The sequence below is a fragment of the Grampus griseus genome (assembly GCF_964374135.1).
Source record: "Grampus griseus genome assembly, chromosome: 3".
NCBI classification, from domain to species: Eukaryota; Metazoa; Chordata; class Mammalia; order Artiodactyla; family Delphinidae; genus Grampus; species Grampus griseus.
This window is the reverse complement of record NC_139019.1, coordinates 31,894,935-31,914,833: the sequence shown is the minus strand read 5'-3', so window position 1 is coordinate 31,914,833 and position 19,899 is coordinate 31,894,935. Positions and strand designations below refer to the sequence as shown.

The window sequence follows — 19,899 nt, the reverse complement described above, 5'->3', positions numbered from 1 at the left end:
CAGGCAAACAGTATAAGTATGTCACAAACATTTTTAAGAGAAGGAGCACCAAAAGCTTAATCACACAGTTGTCTGATTCTCATTTCTTCCACCAACCCCCCTCCCCATTTTAGTTTCTGTTATAGTGTCATGTTGATTAGTACCACAGAGCTTAGTGTGGTTGGTTTGTATGTGTGGGGGATGTTTTTAACTTTCATTTCTCTTTTGTAAACTATCTGCTTGCTTACCATTCTTCAATTTGATTTTCTGTCATTGTTCTTTATCCCTTCTGTTTTTTTCTTTCCCAGTTCTCTGGATTTCTGTATTCTCACAACTGTTAAGAACTTTAACATTAGGGAAGTAAAAAAGATGGCACAGAAAAAAAAATGGACTGTTTACAGGGTAGAGATGGTTGAGGTGGCATAAATAAAGAGTACAAGGTTGCTATTAAGTATTAAAACTGGCCGTAGACCATATATGGAATATGTTTAACAATGTAAGTAATACTGTTGGTTAATTAATTGTCATAAACTATTACATAGAAGGGAACAAGTGAGATGATTGGATACCAATTATAAAAGAAGAAAGTAGCTGGTAGTAGGCCCCAGCTGACAGAAAGAAAACAGAAACCTCAGTTGTATAACACCAAGGAAATGAATTCTGCCAACAACCTGAATGAGCTTAAAAATGGATCAATAATAATATCTAGTTATTTAATAATATCTCGGTGAATATCTGAGTTGTTGAGCTTGCTTGGTAGAAATGCTCAAATAAATTTGGGACAAGATTTTTGAAGTAAAGAGAATACATGTCGTAAAAGTAAGAGGTTTATGTGGTAATTTTCTTTGCTAAGGGGCAGTATTTTGACAGAGATGCTTATTAAGCAGGCTGGTGTTGTCTCTAATGCTCAATTAAAGGTGTTAATGAGCTACCTAAGAATAGTTTTCAGAAAGAGCAGGAAAAGAAGAACTCAGTGGGAAAGCGGAATTTATAATTTGTTTTAAAAGATGTTGTGAATTTTAAATGGGGGGACGCATGATCAGTACATAACTGGGTAATTTGCTTTGAGGTAGATCTGATCTTTATTTTCTTTTAATATATTGTTGAATTTCCTATGTAAATATTTAAATGTTAAGTAATGATAGCTCTTATTCTGATATAGTGGTAGGAAAAACTCACTTTTTATTTTAACATTTAATTTCTTTGACACCCCCCCGCCCCCCCACCTCACCCAACAGAGAAGACAGAGAAGCAAGGTTTCTAGCAAGTAAAATGGGAATCATAGCAACATTCCGGTCATGGGCAGGTAAGTTCCTCTGTGCTGCTTTATAACATCCAATAAGAAAAGCTTGGCTATTTTTTCAAATGTTAAATTATTATTGTAGCATCTGCTTTAGATGTTAACCTAGTCTTTCTTTATATGTTATCATTAGAACCAAGAGGGGTTTGTACACAAGTCTTAAAATTGACCATTTGTAAGTCAATATGCTAATGATAACCTGGGCATTAAAATAAACTTAAACAAGATCTATACCAAAAAAAATTTTTAAGAGTGTTAGTTGAATATGTAACTAAAGTTTGTTCCTAAAAATGTAATGTAGAATGTCATAAATACCAAATAAGCAAGATAGGCCATTAGTAATCCCAAATTACATTCTTTTTCATTATGGTTTATTACAGGATGTTGAATATAGTTCCCTCTACTATATAGTAGGACCTTGTTGTTTATTTTATATATAGTAGTGTGTATCTGTAAATCCCAAACTCCTAATTTATCACTCCCCCACTCCCTTTCCCCTTTGATAACCATAAGTTTGTTTTCCCTGTCTGTGAGTCTGTTTCTGTTTCACAAATAAGTCCATTTGTATCATATTTTAGATTCCACATATAAGTGATATTGTATGGTATTTGTCTTTCTGTCTGACTTACTTCACTTAGTATGATGATAATCTCTAGGTCCATCATGTTGCTGCATATGGCATTATTTCATTCTTTTTATGGCTGAGTAATATTTCATTGTGTGTGTGTGTGTGTGTGTGTGTGTGTGTGTATCTCACATCTTTATCCATTCATCTGTTGATGGACATTTAGATTGCTTCCATGTCTTGGCTATTGTAAATAGTGCTTCAGTGAACATTGGGGTGCATGTATCTTTTATTTATTTATTTAAATTTATTTATTTTCATGTTTTCTTTTTTTTGAATTTTATTTTATTTTTTTATATAGCAGGTTCTTATTAGTTATCTATTTTATACATATTAGTGTATATATGTCAGTCCCTCTCGCAATTCATCCCCTCCCTGCCCCACTTTTCCCCCCTTGGTATCCGTACGTTTGTTCTCTACATCTGTGTCTCTATTTCTGCCTTGCAAACTAGTTCATCTGTACCATTTTTCTAGATTCCACATATATGCGTTAATATACAATGTTTGTTTTTCTCTTTCTGACTTACTTCACTCTGTATGACAGTCTGCATGTATCTTTTCAAATTAGAGTTTTCTCTGGTTATATATCCAGGCATGGGATTGCAGGATCATGTGGTAACTCTACTTTTAGTTTTTAAAAAAACCTCCATACTGTTTTCCATAATGGCTGCACCAATTTACATTCCCACCAACAGTGTAGGAGGGTTCCTATTTCTCCACAACCTCTCCAGCATTTATTATTTGTAGACTTTTTAATGATGGCCATTCTGACTGGTGTGGGGTGATACCTCATTGTAGTTTTGATTTGCATTTCTCTAATAATTAGTGATGTTGAGCATCTTTTCATGTGCCTATTGGCCATCTGTATGTCTTCTTGGGAGAAATGTCTATTTAGGTCTTCTGTCCATTTTTTGATTGGGTTGCTTGTTTTTTTGTTATGAGTTGTATGAGCTGTTTGTATATTTTAGAAATTAATCCCTTTTTGGTTGCCTAATTTGCAAATATTTTCTCCCACTCCATAGGTTGTCTTTTCATTTTGTTTATGGTTTCCTTTGCTGTGCAAAAGCTTATAAGTTTCGTTAGGTCCCATTTGTTTATTTTTGCTTTTCTTTTCTTAAAATTTTTATTGGAGAATAGTTGATTTACAGTATTGCATTAGTTTCAGGTGTACAGCAAAGTGAATCAGCTATACATATATCCACTTTTTTTTTTTTTTTTTTTTTTTTGCGGTACACGGGCCTCTCACTGTTGTGGCCTCTCCTGTTGCGGAGCACAGGCTCCGGACACGCAGGCTCAGCGACTATGGCTCACGGGCCCAGCCGCTCCGCGGCATGTGGGATCTTCCCGGACCGGGGCACGAACCCGTGTCCCCTGCATCGGCAGGCGGACTCTGAACCACTGCGCCACCAGTGAAGCCCTTTTTTTTTTTTAGATTCTTTTCCCATGTAGGCAATTACAGAGTATTGAGTAGAATTCCCTCTGCTATATGGCAGATTATTATTAGTTATGTATTTTATATGTAGTTGTGTGTATATGTCAGTCCCAATCTCCCAGTTTATCCCTGCCCCACTCTTATCCCCTTGTAACCATAAGTTTGTTTCCTACATCCATGACTCTACTTCTGTTTTTGTAAGTTCATTTGTAACCCCCTTTTTTTTCTAGATTCCACATATAAGCGATATCATATATTTGTCTGTGTCTGACTTACTTCACTCAGTATGATAATCTGGATTCATCCCTGTTGCTGCAAATGGCATTACTTTGTTCTTTTTTTATTGCCGGTAATATTCCACTGTATATATGTACCATGTTTCCTTTATCCATTCCTCTGTTGTTGGACATTTAGGTTGCTTCCATGTTCTGCCTATTGGAAATAGTGCTGCAGTGTACATTGGGGTGCATTCCTTTACACTAACAATGAAAGATCAGAAAGAGAAATTAAGGAAACAATCCCATTTACCATCGCAACATAAAGAATAAAATACCTAAGAATAAACCTACTTAAAGAGGCAAAAGACCTGTACTCAGAAAACTGTAAGATATTGATGAAAGAAATGAAAGGTGACACAAACACATGGGAAGATATACCATGTTCTTGGATTGGAAGAATCAATATTGTGAAAATAACTATACTTCCCAAAGCAATCTACAGATTCAGTGCAATCCCTATCAGATTACCAATGACATTTTTCATGTAACTAGAACACAAAATCCATATGAAAACATAAAAGACCTGAATAGCCAAAGCAATCTTGAGAAAGAAAAATGGAGCTGGAGGAGTCAGGCTCCCTGACTTCATACTATACTACAAAGCTACAGTCATCAAAACAGTATGGGACTGGCATAAGAACAGAAATATAGATCAATGGAACAGGATAGAAAGCCCAGAAATAAACCCACTCACCTATGGTCAATTAATCTATGACAAAGGAGGCAAGAATATACAATGGAGACAAGACAGTCTCTTCAATAAGTGGTGCTGGGAAAACTGGACAGCTACATGTAAAAGAATGAAATTAGAACACTCCCTAACACTCCCAAATGGATTAAAGACTTGAATGTAATGCTGGACACTATAAAACTCTTAGAGGAAAACATAGGCAGAACACTCTTTGACATAAATCACAGCAAGATCTTTTTTGATCCACCTTCTAGAGTAATGAAAATAAAAACAAAAATAAATGCGATCTAATTAAACTTAAAAGTGCACAGCAAAGGAAACCATAAACAAAACAAAAAGACAATCCTCAGAATGGGGGAAGATATTTGCAAATGAAGCAACCGACAAGGGATTAATCTCCAAAATATATAAACAGCTCATGCAGTTCAGTATCAGAAAACCAGATAACCCAATCAGAAAATGGGCAAAAGATCTAAATAGACATTTCTCCAAAGAAGGCATACAGATGACCAAAAGCACATGAAAAGATGCTCAATATCACTAATTATTGGAGAAATGCAAATCAGAACTACAGTGAGGTATCACCTCACACTGATCAGAATAGCCCTCATTAAAAAGTCTACAAATAGGGCTTCCCTGGTGGCGCAGTGGCTAGGAGTCCTCCTGCCAGTGCAGGGGACACGGGTTCGGGCCCTGGTCTAGGAGGATCCCACATGCCACAGAGCAACTGAGCCCGTGCGCCACAGCTACTGAGCCTGCGCTCTAGAGCCCGCGAGCCACGACTCCTGAAGCCTGCGCGCCTGGAGCCAGTGCTCTGCAACTAGAGAGGCCACCGCGATGAGAAGCCCTTGCACCGCAACGCAGAGCAGCCCCCGCTCGCCGCAACTAGAGAAGGCCCGCGTGCAGCAATGAAGACCCAACGCAGCCAAAAATAAATAAAATTAATAAATAAAATTTTAAAAAAAGTCTACAAATAATAAAGGCTAGAGAGGGTGTGGAGAAAAGGGAACCCTCTTGCACTGTTGGTGGGAATGTAAATTGGTACAGCCACTGTGGAGAATGGTATGGAGGTTCCTTAAAAAACTAAAAATAGAACTACCATATGACCCAGCAATCCCACTACTGGGCATATACCCGGAGAAAACCATATTTTTGCTTTTATTTCTATTGCCTAGTAGTCCAATATTTCTTGAAAAGAGGGATTATACATGTTTTACCTTTCCATGGAATAAAAAGCAAACATTTTTCTTAAAATAATACCAGCACTAAATGTGTTATTTTGTATTAATGATTACCTCTTCTTTTTTAAAAAAAAATGTATTATTTAATTTTTGGCTGCATTGTCTTCGTTGCTGCATGCAGGTTTTCTCTAGTTGTGGTGAGCAGGGGCTACTCTTTGTTGTAGTGCACGGGCTTCTCATTGCGGTGGCTTCTCTTGTTGCAGAGCACGGGCTCTAGGCGCACGCCTCAGTAGTTGTGGCACGTGGGCTCAGTAGTTGTGGCTTGTGGGCTGTAGAGCGCAGGCTCAGTAGTTGTGGTGCATGGGCTTAGTTGCTACGCAGTGTGGGGGATCTTCCCAGACCAGGGCTTGAACCCGTGTCCCCTGCTTTGGCAGGTGGATTCTTAACCACTTCGCCACAAGGGAAGCCAACCTTTTCCTTCTTGACTTTGCAGAATAATTTAAGGGATAGCATACAAAGGAGTATAGCAATAAATAGAACAGGAAAATTTACTTGAACATTTCTGTATACTTAAGTAACCAGTTAACATCTTTTCCATAAAAATGACTATCCCAGCCATAGACTATCCCAGCCCTAGCCAATATATGTACAAGGACTTCCTCTGGCCTCTCACATGTTGGTAAAAATCCCAACCTTGCTATACCTCATGACTGCCTTTTTCGCCTTATCCTAATGGACAACCTAGGATTCTATGAGGGCTCAACCATCACACATCGTTTTTTATACTTTACTAGCCTCCACACACTCTTTCAACATAGAAAACCAACACAGTCCTCCTGCCAAGGTTAACTGTCAGTGCCCTTGCCTTAGAAATCACGTATAACTTTATTTTCTGTAGCTACAGCTACCGTCCTTCACCATTCTTCAGCTTCCTTGCCGTTAAAGTGGTTTCTTTCTTCCCCCCAAGAATGAATTCTGTCCAACTCTGACCACCAGTACAACCTAGCTACAGTCTTCTCATTCTCCCTACTGTAGACTCTGCTCTCCAGTCACTGTACCTCTAATCTCTGCCAGCCTCTTGTTTCTCTTAAACGTTTTTCTGCTGTGCTTCAGTTTGTCCTAGAGTCCTTTAATGCACTGATCCATCATTAGAAACTTAAAAGGTTGGAGTGTTCTTCCCTTCTATTGAAGTAAGAACTGGAATATTATTCAAGTTAGAATTCTGAAAACATTTTCTCACAAAAATAATTTCCTTAATAGTATTAGATTCTGTGATACTGTGTTTGGGTTAAATGAGCTTTTGTATGTTTGTAATGTTATTTCTATCATATATTTCAAAATCCAAAAAACTGACTGAAAAATGAACTTTTAGAACACAGTTTCTTCTTGAGTTGCAGGAGCCTGTTTTCCCTATTAGTGCAGACTGTGATTGCAGATTATTATCTTAATCTATAATCTCTCAAATTACTGTCAGACATCAAAGTTTGAGAAACACTATTTTGGTATTTTAAGTAAGTCTGTCTATTATGTTTTAATTTGAATTTTGAACCTAAGTGCAAAGAGAAGATACATATTATTCATAAATATAAATATATGTGCTTAAGTAGAAGTAACAGGGAACTTCAGAATCCTATATGACTTTTTAAAAATGTTTTCCTTTACTTTTAAAAAATGTTTTCCCTAACATTTTATTATCAAAAATTTCAACTATACAGAAAAATTATACAGTGAACACCATATACTCCTACCACTTAGATTTTGCTCTATTTGCTTTATTACATATCTACCCATTTGCCTAGTCCTCTGAGAATTCATCAGTCCTCATGTTATTCTAATGCATTTTAAAGAAGTTGCAAAATTAAGTTCTCCTGATTCCTAAACACTTCAGCATGCACATTATTACCTAAAGTTCACTATTTGTTCAGGGTTCTTATTTGGTTATTTTTGTTTGTTTCTGAGGTTTTTTTGGGGGGGGGCACTTTGAGGTAAAATTTACCCCTTACAGTGAAATGCACAAATCTTGAGTCTGCAATTTGATGAGTTTTGACAAATGCTTATACCTGTGTATCCAAACTCTTTTTAGGATATAGAACATTACCATCATTGCAGAAAGTTCTCTCATGTCCCTTCCTAGTTAATCCCTGACCCCACTCCTGTAAGAAGCAACCACTGCTCTGTTTATTTTTTATCACAAATCATTTTTGCCTGTTCTGAAACTTCATTTAAGTGGAATCATAGTATATGTATACTTTTGTGTGTAGGCTTTTTTCACTCAACTTAATGATTCTGATTTCACTCAGCATAATGCTACTGATTCATGTTGTATATATCAATAATATGTTCCTTTTTATTGCTGAGTAGTATTCCACTGGGTAAATATACCACTGTGTTTTTAGCCTTCCTCCTGTTAGTGAATACCTGACCTGTTTCCAGTTTTTTTTTTTTTTTTTTTTTGTGGTACATGGGCTTCTCACTGTTGTGGCCTCTCCCATTGCGGAGCACAGGCTCCAGACGCGCAGGCTCAGCGGGCATGGCTCATGGGCCCAGCTGCTCCGTGGCATATGGGATCTTCCCGGACCGGGGCACGAACCCGTGTCCCCTGCATCGGCAGGCGGACTCTCAACAACTGCACCACCAGGGAAGCCCCTGTTTCCAGTTTTGATCATTCTAAATAGAGCTACTATGAGCGGCATTGTAAAATTTTTTTTCAGATGTAAGCTTTGTTTCCTTTTGGGTAAATACCAGATAGAATTGCTGAGTCACAGGGTGGATATATGGGTTTTTTTGGGCTGTGTTGGGTCTTCGTTGCTGCACGCGGGCTTTCTCTAGTTGAGCAGGGGCTACTCTTCTTTGCAGTGCGCGGGCTTCTCATTGCAGTGGCTTCTCTTGTTGCAGGCCACAGGCTCTAGGTGCATGGGCTTCATTAGTTGCAGCATGCAAACTTAGTAGTTGCAGCGCTCAGGCTTCAGTAGTTGCGGTGCGTGGGCTCAGTAGTTGTGACGCAGGCTCTAGGGTGCGTGGGCTTCAGTAGTTGTGGCACGTGGGCTCAGTAGTTGTGGCACGCGGGTTCAGTAGTTGTGTTGCGGGCTTTAGAACACAGGCTCAGTAGTTGTGGCTCACGGGCTTAGTTGATCCACAGCATGTGGGATCTTCCCATACCAGAGCTCGAACCCCTGTCCTCTGCATTGGCAGGCAGATTCTTAACCACTGTACCACCAGGGAAGTCCCGATATATGTTTAGTTGTATGAGAAACTGCAAGACTTTTTCTCAAAATACTGAAGCACTATTTTATACTCCTATCATGTAGGTATGTGAGTTCCAGTTGCTCTACATCCTTGCCAGCATCTGGTGTTATCAGTTTTTAATTTCAGCCACTCTAGTGGGTGTGTGACAGTATCTTATTTTGACTGTAATTTGCATTTCCCCAGTGACTAATGATATTGAACACTTTTGTGTTTATTGGCTACTTACTGATACATATCTTCTTTTGTGACATGGTGTTAATATGTTTAAAATTGTTTGAGTAAATTCTCTCACTTAATATTTTGATCCATTCAGTTTATTTGAAGTCTGTTTGAAGTCTGTTTGAAGTCTGTTTGAAGTCTGTTTGAAGTCTGTTGGTTCGTCTGTGCATTCGTTAAGTTTGAGACTTAAACTTTTAAAAGGCAAATGCCAAGCAAAGTTTATCAGTTCAGGTTGAGAAAGTGTTAAATAAGCAAGACTTTGTCTTATTCTCTCCAATATCCCTGAGAATCACTCATCAGCAAATGGGAATAATAGGCAGTCAGATTCATGAAACCTTTTTGGGTATGAAACAAATAGAAGAAGTAATTTAAAGGATAAAATTATTGATAACCTCTAATTAGTTGGCAAATTCAGAGAATGTTTGAAATATACTATCAATTATGATAATCAAATAGTGTAATAGTGTAATTTAGCATGGAAAAATGTCACATTTTGTATTATGGATACGTTACTATAGAAAATTTTTTTGAAATTCAAATCAGTTATTTTTTTTTCTTTTTATCTTTTTTAGGTATTATTAATTTATGTAAGCCTGGAAATTCTGGGATTCAGTCTCTAATTGGAGTCCTTTGCATTCCAAATATGGAAATAAGGGTAGGTAAAAGTTATGATTGTTTCATTCATGGAGTTTTAGTGGAGGAAATTAATTGGAAAAAGTTTATTTCAGGTAATGCTTTTTCCTCATGAATTGTTAATCTGTATCACAGAGCATTTTAAAAATACATGAATAAATATTTACTACTTAGTTGAACCCTAAGAATATAATATGAATCATTTGAAACACTGCTGTTGTTAGGAAGTAGGGCTGTATTAAAATTAGATTAAAAATATGAAATTAATTATGCTTTATTCAATAAAAAGTGCAAACAATACACAGGGGCTTCTCATTGTAAAAGGTTCAAGCAATATAGAAAAATATACTTAAAAAGTAAATACAGTATTTATGCAACTTATGCCTTCTAACTTGTGTTTTTATATGTTATGAGTAGTGGTTCTGATTAAAATTGGGGTATTTATATCCTTTTTTTAGACATAGTCCTAAGTTATTAGTGTATAGGAATTGTATTAAACAACTAAAACAAATTGAAATTAGAGGAAAAAAATGAACTCTTCATGTGGTTCTTCCTTTTCCTCTTTAATGTTTTTGTTTTAATTTTGTTCAAAGGGACAAAATTTGCCCCTTTGTTTCTTATTGTTAGTAGTAAATATTAGCTAGAGGTGCCTTGCTTAAAATGTGAACTAAAAATAAAAGCATTTAGACCATGGAAGGATGTAATTATAGATGGAAAGGTTCCAATTCAGTTGACTTCTTACTCAGCAAATGGTGAAAGAACATGGTCCTTTGAGTCTGGCCGACTGAGGTTTGACTCCTTTTTTTATTATTTATAGCTCCATGACCTTGGGCAAATTATTTTTAACCTTTAAATGTATTTCTTCATGTGTACAGTGGGGATAATAAAAGATTTATTGACAAGATTACATCATGTATATGTAGTAAGCATTCAGTAGTTATCTCTTCTGTAATATAGGCCTGATAATGGTAGTTTTCTAAAATACAGTAGTTCTGTTTTTATCGATTTTTTAATCTGTGAATAGGACATTTAAAAAATTGCAAACAAAGATTTATTCCATAAAAACAAATGAACTGTATTTATTTGTACTTGCAGCGAGGTCTCCTTGAAGTGCTTTATGATATATTTCGTCTTCCTCTACCTGTTGTGACTGAAGAGTTCATAGAAGCACTGCTCAGTGTAGGTAAGTATTGAAGTGCATTCACTACTCATATATTGTAATTTTTTAAATGGATTATCTAATGGAGACAGAGTTCCTCAAAGGAAAAATACTGAACTAAATATCATTTTCTTACTGCATATTTGTGGCCTGAAATTAATATAAAAATAAAATCTCAGATAAATTTCTAAAAAGAAATTTAAATTTCTTCTCCATCACCCTAGCTTCTGAAACGAGCAGTGAAATTAATAGAAGGATGGACTAAGAAAGGAAGAGAGGAGTTAATAAGAAACCTTATGTGATTCTCACAGTGGATTATTTGATTCTTGTTATTTTATTTTAGCCCAAATGACTCTGAGTCCCTCAGTGAAGGAAGTTAAATCTGTGTTCATTTACATAAATCGTTTTTTTCTGTATGCCTTCTTGAGTCTTTTTTTTTGCGTTACGCGGGCCTCTCACTGTTGTGGCCTCTCCTGTTGCGGAGCACAGGCTCCGGACGCTCAGGCTCAGCGGCCATGGCTCACGGGCCAAGCCGCTCTGTGGTATGTAGGATCTTCCCGGACTGGGGCACGAACCTGTGTCCCCTGCATCAGCAGGCGGACTCTCAACCACTGCGCCACCAGGGAAGCCCTCTTTTTTTTTTTTTAACGAACGTTTAAGAAAATTATTTGTAGCCTGCTTAGCTGATGGTTATTTGAAGTGTTTCATTGGTATATTATTTTCTTCTAACTATCTAAATTTAACTATTTTAGATCCAGGTAGATTCCAAGACAGTTGGAGGCTTTCAGATGGTTTTGTAGCAGCTGAGGCAAAAACTATTCTTCCTCATCGTGCCAGATCCAGGTAGACTTTAGATATAGAAATAGTTCACATTTATTACAATTACTATTTTTATGTTAAATTTTGTGGTGTATGGAACAATATTTAAATTTTTCTGTGCCATGCTTATTTCCAGGCCAGACCTCATGGATAATTATTTGGCACTGATACTATCAGCATTTATTCGTAATGGGCTTTTAGAGGTAAGAGTTATAAACCTTATTTTATTCTATTTTATTTATTTTATTTTCTCTAACAGAATTCTTTCAGAGCAACAAACATATATGATGCATAATTGTATTCATATATAATATTTTGCAACTATGATATTTTCTTCTTATTTTCAAAGGGTTTGGTTGAGGTGATAACAAACAGCGATGACCATATCTCAGTTAGAGCTACCATCCTTTTAGGAGAGCTTTTACATATGGTAAGTTTAACAACTTCTGATTATGTTTCATACTATTAATGTTTTAATTTATGAAACAGGCTATTTTAACGACTTACTTTGCATTATCTCAAAAAAATAAGTTTACATTTATTTGAATGTTTATCTTTGCATTACAAAGAACCCTTGATACTTTGTATCTTATATATATATAGGCTAGTTTTTTAAATGGAACAAATATAAAAAATACAGAGAACTGACTATTGCCTTTTTATACTCACTTTTGATGCTGACATTTTGAGTCCTAAAAGTCTTTCTCTTAGAATGACTTCCTACCTAAAAAGCATGAAATTACAAAACTATAGGTATTACTTCAGTCAGCTAAATAGAATTGATATATAATAGTCAGTGCCTGAATTTTAGAAAACTTTGTGGAAAAAAATCTAAACATAACTGCCTCATTAGAACACATACTTCTCTGTAAACTTGTAGGTTTAGGTTTAGAAGGTGGGAATCTGTTTTTCTGGCCACGATTTTATGACATCAGTAACTTCTGGAAACAAGGAGCTAGCAAAGTAATCTGATCATTCTCTACTCCCAGCAGATCAAGCAGTGAGGGTACTCTGATTATTTGCAAATTAGAAATTTATATTTCTGTCACCAATTAGTTAATAAACACTAAATAAAAAGAACCACTTTAAACTCATTAAGTAAACTTATGGCAAATCTTTTAAAATTATGTTATGGTTTATTATTGGCAGAATATTTTTTGTTTTTGTAGTTGTTTTTGGTCCCCTCCATCACCAGGGTTTTTTTTCTACATAGCAGTTGGGCTTTGTGAGTGAGCAAAAGAGAATTAAACAGAGTTTAATGATAACTGTCTTGTTTATCAGTGAATTATTTAGCCACTTGCTCTGTTTTCCTTCAGTCTGTCTATGAGATAATTAAGTAATATTGCAGAATCTCAGGTGTGATTATTTTTATTTTAATTAAGATATCATTTCTGTAAGGATATCAATATCTAGAATTATTTGCCTTTATGTGAAGGAATCTCTTTAATAAATTTCATCCATTCCCTTCCCCCATACACCAGAATTCTGTGATTCCCTTGAAATATAAAAGCTAGTCATTTTGAGTATAGCAGTGTTAGTTCATTGCTTGTTATTCTTATATCTTCTGGCTTCCACATTTAATTAATTTATCTTTATTGGTAGAAAGCAGATTGGGTGGTAGGACTTCATTTGGAAAGCAGAAGACAAGTTTCTTATTTAAAGATTGTTGGAATATGAGACAAACCTGTTTTGAGAAGGTGGTTTTTAAACCAAAGAAGTCAACTCATAAGTTATGATATTGCATCCAGCATTTTAAATGCTACTTTTTTTTTTTTTTTTTTTGCGGTACACGGGCCTCTCACTGCTGTGGCCTCTCCCGTTGCGGAGCACAGGCTCCGGACGTGCAGGCTCGGCGGCCATGGCTCACGGGCCCAGCCGCTCCGTGGCATGTGGGATCTTCCCGGACCGGGGCATGAACCCGTGTCCCCTGCATCGGCAGGCGGACTCTCAACCACTGCGCCGCCAGGGAAGCCCTAAATGCTACTTTTAACATAACATTATAACACTGGATCCAAGTTTTGACATATAGTCCTTTTAGATTATTTAAGAAGTGAGTTTAATTGGGTACCACTTAAAATTATAATTTAATGTTATAATAAAGGATGTATGAAATTTAGAGTTCTATTAACATAACATGAGCCTGTATCTTTATATTTGTGATAGCTCATCCTTGTTGAAAGTAGATGAGATAAAAGTTAGCTATAAGTATATATTAGAAAATGAATAATTCATGAGTAAAACCTTTTAGCATTATATCTGTGGATAATCTGTAACATAAAATAATCAATTTTTCAAAAATATTATGGTTCATTTTAGGCAAACACAATTCTTCCTCATTCACATAGCCATCATTTGCACTGCCTGCCAACCCTAATGAATATGGCTGCATCCTTTGATATCCCTAAGGAAAAGAGACTGTAAGTATCAGAGCTCTAGCAAAGCTTGTGCCTGTATATTTAATACCCACTTAGATGACCTTATCTTCTTTATAAGGAAGTAGTATATATAGGTTATGCCTGGGAATTATTTAGGGAAGCCTTTCGATAAGAGGAAAATTAACAGTTTTTAAAAATAATTTGTATTTTAGGCTACAGAGTATTTTAGTTTAGTAAAATCAACCTTTTCTAGCATGTTTCTGGACAAGGACGTAAACTTTCTACCAGATCAGTAAAAATATTGGGATTGAGAGTTTTTTGGACTGTTTTATGTTTTGAGCAACAGTTCAGTCTCTTTTTCAATGTCTGAATTATTTCAAATTACAGCACAAAGACTAACAGTGTATTCTTTTGTATGTGTGGTTAAAAATGTTGGAAAAAGAAAGTTGGAATTTATATATTTAGGCTTCATTATTTTTTTTGTAATGTTTTGAAATGTAGTTCATTAGCTATTCAGAACTAGGAATTTTTGTTAAGTTATAATACATTTCTCAAAAGTTTAGTTAGCTTTATTAATTCAAAAGTACACATAAGGGCCTCACTATAAATAATACTTTTTTTATTAGCTTTAAATCTGTCAGTGAAAATACTACTATTTAACAGACTGAAGTTGTATTATAAACGGAGGGCATTACGGACCATCAGTTCTGACTCTTAAGCTAACATCGGTAGTGGTGGCATTCAACTTTTATTTTAGTAGTTTCTTGATGGGAAAATGTACTTTCCCAAAGCCTGGTAGACCTGAACTCTCTGGGTCAGATTATGGCCATGGTATTTAGTGTTCATCAGGAATTCAAATTTACCTTCAAAATTCCAGTAATAATCTAAGAATGATTTTTTTAGCTCGGTAAGCTGTTTACTGATAAGTACTTGCTAATCTGGACACATCCTAAGGTTTTTAAATTTTAAATCTGATTTGTATTTACCAGAATTTCTTAAGTTGAGACTTGATCGCTACCAAATTCTAGAAAACTGTATTTTATGCACCACTAAAAGGGAATTTAAAATAATTTCTAGGGACTTCCTGGTGGCACAGTGGTTAAGAATCCATCTGCCAATGCAAGAGACATGCAGGGTTCGATCCCTGGTCCGGGAAGATCCCACATGTCACAGAGCAACTAAGCCCATGCACTTCGACTACTGAGCCTGCGCTCTAGAGCCCAGAAGCCACAACTACTCAGCCCGCATGCTGCAACTACTGAAGCCCGTGCACTTAGAGCCCGTGCTCCGCAACAAGGGAAGCCACAGCAGTAAGAGGCCTGTGCACCGTAATGAGCAGTAGCCCTCACTCGCCGCAACTAGAGAATGCCCATTCACAGCAACGAAGACCCAACACAGCCAAAATAAATAAATAATTAATTTTCAAAATAAAATAATTTTTAAAAGGATCCCATTTACAGTTGCAGATTAGTGGGGAAAATAGAGACTGTTCAGTTGATACTGGAATCATTGGTTATCCAACCTCATATCATAAACAAAAATCAATTTCATATGGATTAAGGACTTAAATGTGAAAAGCAGAGTTTTAAAACTTTAATAAGGAAGTAAGGTCACTAGGTCCTGACCTTGAGGAAGGAGTTCTTAAAACTAACATACCAAAAGTACCCACCACCATAGAAGAAAAGATTAGTAAGTATGTTTCGTTGAATCTAAATAATTAGTGTTTCTTCATACAAATCAGCAGTGTTCTTGTTTTTTTTCTTTGTGGTTCCAAATTTGGTTAAATAATTTACTTTTTAGTAACACTCTCTAGCATGGATTTATGTAAGTTTTAATAGAATAATTTACCAAAGTGGTCTCTTTAAAATTACGCTAGCCTTGTATTAATTGTACTAATTTTTTTTCTCATTAGGAGAGCCAGTGCAGCCTTGAACTGTTTAAAACGCTTCCATGAAATGAAGAAACGAGGACCTAAGCCTTATAGCCTTCATTTAGATCACATTATTCAGAAAGCAATTGCAACACACCAGAAACGGGATCAATATCTCCGAGTTCAGAAAGATATATTTGTTCTTAAGGTACTGATGAGAAGATGCAATTTTCAATTTATTTCCTAATTCTTAACCACTGTATTTTAGTAGGCATACATGCTTGAGTTTGCAGTTTTATTCATGCATATGGATTTTCAGAAGGCTTCTAAGTTTTATAATGACTAGGCAGTGGAGCTGTGTTTTTATAACTTTTTCAAGTTAGAAAATCTTGATAATCTTCCTTAAATGAAAAACCTTCCATTTTGTTTTTAATATTTGAAGTTAGTTTTTTGACGTGAGGCCATTTGTCTTAATTTTTCATATTACTTTCTGGTGATTTTAGGATACAGAGGAAGCTCTTTTAATGAACCTTAGAGATAGCCAAGTCCTTCAACATAAAGAGAATCTTGAATGGAATTGGAATCTTATAGGGACCATTCTTAAGGTATGATAGGATACTTCTTGGTAATGGCTTGATTGTTTTCATTTACTTATTCATTGTACTTCATCATAATTATATGTTTAGGAATTGATAAATACATAATATAACGTATTATGTTTTTCTAGTGGCCAAATGTAAATCTAAGAAACTATAAAGATGAACAGTTGCACAGGTATGTAAGAACTGTTTTGCATTTAAAGAACTTAGATTTGAATTATATTATGCCTGATACCTACTAAAAGTAATAATTGATGTTTTAAAGATGCATACATACATTTTAATAGTTGGTATTCAGTAGGTACATATATATTTTTTTATACATAGTTTGTATTTTACAACCAAAAAGCATCAGCGAATTCTTTTTCTGGTTATTTACATTCTGGTTTTAGTTTTGGAACAAATGAAATACTTGAGATTAAAGTTTCTCAAATCGAGGAATATCAGCCATGTACTTATCTTAGCCCTAATGTATGAGAATGACATAAGGGCATAGTGTTTCCCTTTCAAAATGATGGCCATTTAAAATATTCCAATTCTACTTTCTTTTGAATCTGACTTTGAAGGGTTATTCATTCTTGTTCGTTTTTACACTCCTTGTAGCCAACCACACCTTCCATAAAACATGCTAATGTTTATGGCATATACAGTACTTCAGGGTATTGTGCTCTTTTCTAGTACCCCATGCATTTTTACTCCTTCTGAGTTTAGACTAACCAACCACCAGTGTTGATCTCATTGGATAAGAGGGGCTTTACTTCATGTTTTTGAGAAGTTCATATCATTGACATTATAATTGACTGTATTCATCTACTCAGTGATATTTAACTTAATATCTGTATTAAGTTTTGAGAAATATATAGAACATAAGAATTACATTGGGGTAAAGAAGCATAGCAGTAACTTTTCAGACTCCTTGAGAACAGAGGTGAAGTCTCATTCAACTTTGTTTCTCCAACTCCTGGATCTGGCACCTTTATTAGATTGGATTGTAGTGCTCGAAATTAAATTGAACTAAATTCCATGGAAGCTTAGAACATAATGTTGAAAATTATAACATTGAACTATCATCCATTGCTTTATAAATTCAGTTGCTTAAATTTTACCTGGAACTTTTATGGTTGACTTTTTTGCCTAATTGTGAAAAACTGATAAAATCATAGTGTGGTAACATTTGCTTACAATTATCTAGTATAAGATTATTTTATAGAGCCATGGGACAAAGTTCTTGATAAAGTACAGTAGAAAAGAATTTATATATTCTGGATTAAAAGAGAGTTGAAAAGAAAAAAAGACCTGATAGTAAAATAAAATGTGTGCATTTCAAAAGAAAAAAAAAAAAGAATGAAAATTTATATCCAGGTGGCTTCCTCATATTTCTCCAACTGTATCTTCTAGCTATGTTATATCTGCATTTTTCCTGCTAGCATCTTTCTTCTCCACTATTTCTGTCAGGCATCTCACCATAAAGTTCTTATTTCACAAAGATATTTTTTATAATGAAGGGGATTTTTTGTTGTTTTTTATGGTTGGTTTGTGTGTGGAATGTACCAAATGTGTTTATTAAATTTCTTGCCATGTAGCTCAATGGTTTAAACCCAAAACATATTCAAAACCTTATTATATCATAAGTTGTGGTTAAGATTCTAAAAGAATTATTTGGTTTATTACTTTGTTGCTGATTTTTTATTTTGATCTTAGGTTTGTACGAAGACTACTTTATTTTTACAAGCCCAGCAGTAAATTATATGCCAATCTGGATCTGGATTTTGCCAAGTCCAAGCAGCTCACAGTTGTGGGTTGCCAGTTTACAGAATTTCTTCTCGAGTCTGAAGAGGTAATAAGCACTTTGTATATTTTCCAGAGTAAATGTTTTTCACTGAATTTGCCCCCTTCCTTTTATTTCTGAAGAGGCATAAGCTATATTTAGAAACATCGAGAATGAGACCAAACCTAGATTTTTATCCTGACTTAGTCACTAGCTATTTATGTGACTTTGGACAGTTAATTTGCCTTCTAGAAGACCTGGTTTTCTCCTTGTAAGATGGAAAATAATACCATCTCATGCAGCACTGTGTTGAATGGGATTAAAAACAACAGATACTCAGTGATTGATATCTGTTATTAGTAACTTCATCATTATCATTAAATTTTTTGGACTTTATTAGAGTTGATTTTTCTAATTGTAGGCACTAAGTCCTTTTCTAGCAATATCATAATGTATTTGCTTTCAGGATGGGCAAGGATACTTAGAAGATCTAGTAAAGGATATTGTTCAGTGGCTCAATGCCTCGTCTGGCATGAAACCTGAAAGAAGCCTTCAAAATAATGGTTTATTGACTACTCTTAGTCAACACTACTTTTTATTTATTGGAACACTTTCTTGCCACCCTCATGGAGTCAAAATGCTGGAAAAATGCAGTGTATTTCAATGGTGAGCATTCCTAAATTCTGTTTCAGTATATACCCAAACTATTTTTAATGTGATCAGAAAGGGCATGCTTTTTAGTCTGTGTACCTGTGTTTGGTAAATTTTTATTAAAATACAAAAAAATATTTAATTAGAGCTGTCTTGATGCTCTACTCCGATGCTTTTTTTTAAAATGTGATATTTGTTAAGTGCTTTCTTTTAGAAATGCTTGTTTATTAGGAATTTAAAGATATTTGTTGAATTAATGAATCAATACAGTAATTTCTAGTAACCTTCATTATTTTCAATCCTTATTTTAGTTTACTTAATCTTTGCTCCTTGAAAAACCAAGATCACTTGCTGAAACTGACTGTTTCGAGCTTGGACTATAGCAGAGATGGATTGGCTAGGGTCATACTTTCCAAAATCTTAACAGCAGCCACTGATGTGAGTATAACATAGGCAATAAAACTATATATTTCATAACCAGTTAATTCAGTATTTTATAAATTTTGGCCTAATAAAACTAATTATAAATTCTAAGACTATGGGATGGAATTTTAGTTTACTTTAAAATTTTAGTTCCTCCAAAGAACTCGATATAGTACACATATTTTTATATAAAGGGAAAGAAGCAGCTAGATTGAAACACAAGTATTTTACTTTACTTGGACTAAAAAATATTCATATCAAGGGCTAGACCATCAATTCCAGTCTTTCTGCCCTTTTCAAGTAGCAGAACTGTCCCAAAACAAAGTCGAATAGACTGTCCATAGTGAAGTTTGGGTGGTGGTTTTTTTCTTTCTTTTTTTTTTTTTTTAATGTTCTTATTTATCTTTATAGGCCTGCAGGCTGTATGCAACAAAACATTTAAGAGTATTATTGAGAGCTAATGTTGAATTCTTCAATAATTGGGGAATTGAATTACTAGTGACCCAGCTGCATGATAAAAACAAAACGATTTCTTCTGAAGCTCTTGATATTCTCGATGAAGCATGTGAAGACAAGGTAAAGTTTCATTATTTTATAATAAAACCCTTAGACATGAATTTTTATTAAAACATTCAAATTTGATAGAAAATT

The 19,899-nt window shown here is 35.1% G+C and overlaps 1 protein-coding gene across 5 annotated transcripts in view; it reads left to right on the top strand.

Moving 5' to 3' along the window:
* Positions 1–19,899, top strand: part of RICTOR (RPTOR independent companion of MTOR complex 2) — a 127,789-nt gene that overhangs the window by 75,998 nt on the left and 31,892 nt on the right. For 4 of the 5 annotated variants that reach the window (XM_082651485.1, XM_082651483.1, XM_082651484.1 and 1 more), the window contains exons 10-23: positions 1,218–1,285; positions 9,524–9,606; positions 10,680–10,767; positions 11,496–11,586; positions 11,699–11,765; positions 11,912–11,992; positions 13,879–13,979; positions 15,850–16,015; positions 16,311–16,412; positions 16,535–16,581; positions 18,108–18,243; positions 18,641–18,840; positions 19,137–19,263; positions 19,660–19,824. In XM_082651485.1, the coding sequence (XP_082507611.1) occupies positions 1,218–1,285; positions 9,524–9,606; positions 10,680–10,767; positions 11,496–11,586; positions 11,699–11,765; positions 11,912–11,992; positions 13,879–13,979; positions 15,850–16,015; positions 16,311–16,412; positions 16,535–16,581; positions 18,108–18,243; positions 18,641–18,840; positions 19,137–19,263; positions 19,660–19,824 (1,522 nt within the window). Of the gene's footprint in view, positions 1–399; positions 476–1,217; positions 1,286–9,523; positions 9,607–10,679; positions 10,768–11,495; positions 11,587–11,698; positions 11,766–11,911; positions 11,993–13,878; positions 13,980–15,849; positions 16,016–16,310; positions 16,413–16,534; positions 16,582–18,107; positions 18,244–18,640; positions 18,841–19,136; positions 19,264–19,659; positions 19,825–19,899 lie in introns of those variants that run through there. The other variant, XM_082651486.1, reaches the window with a different exon arrangement.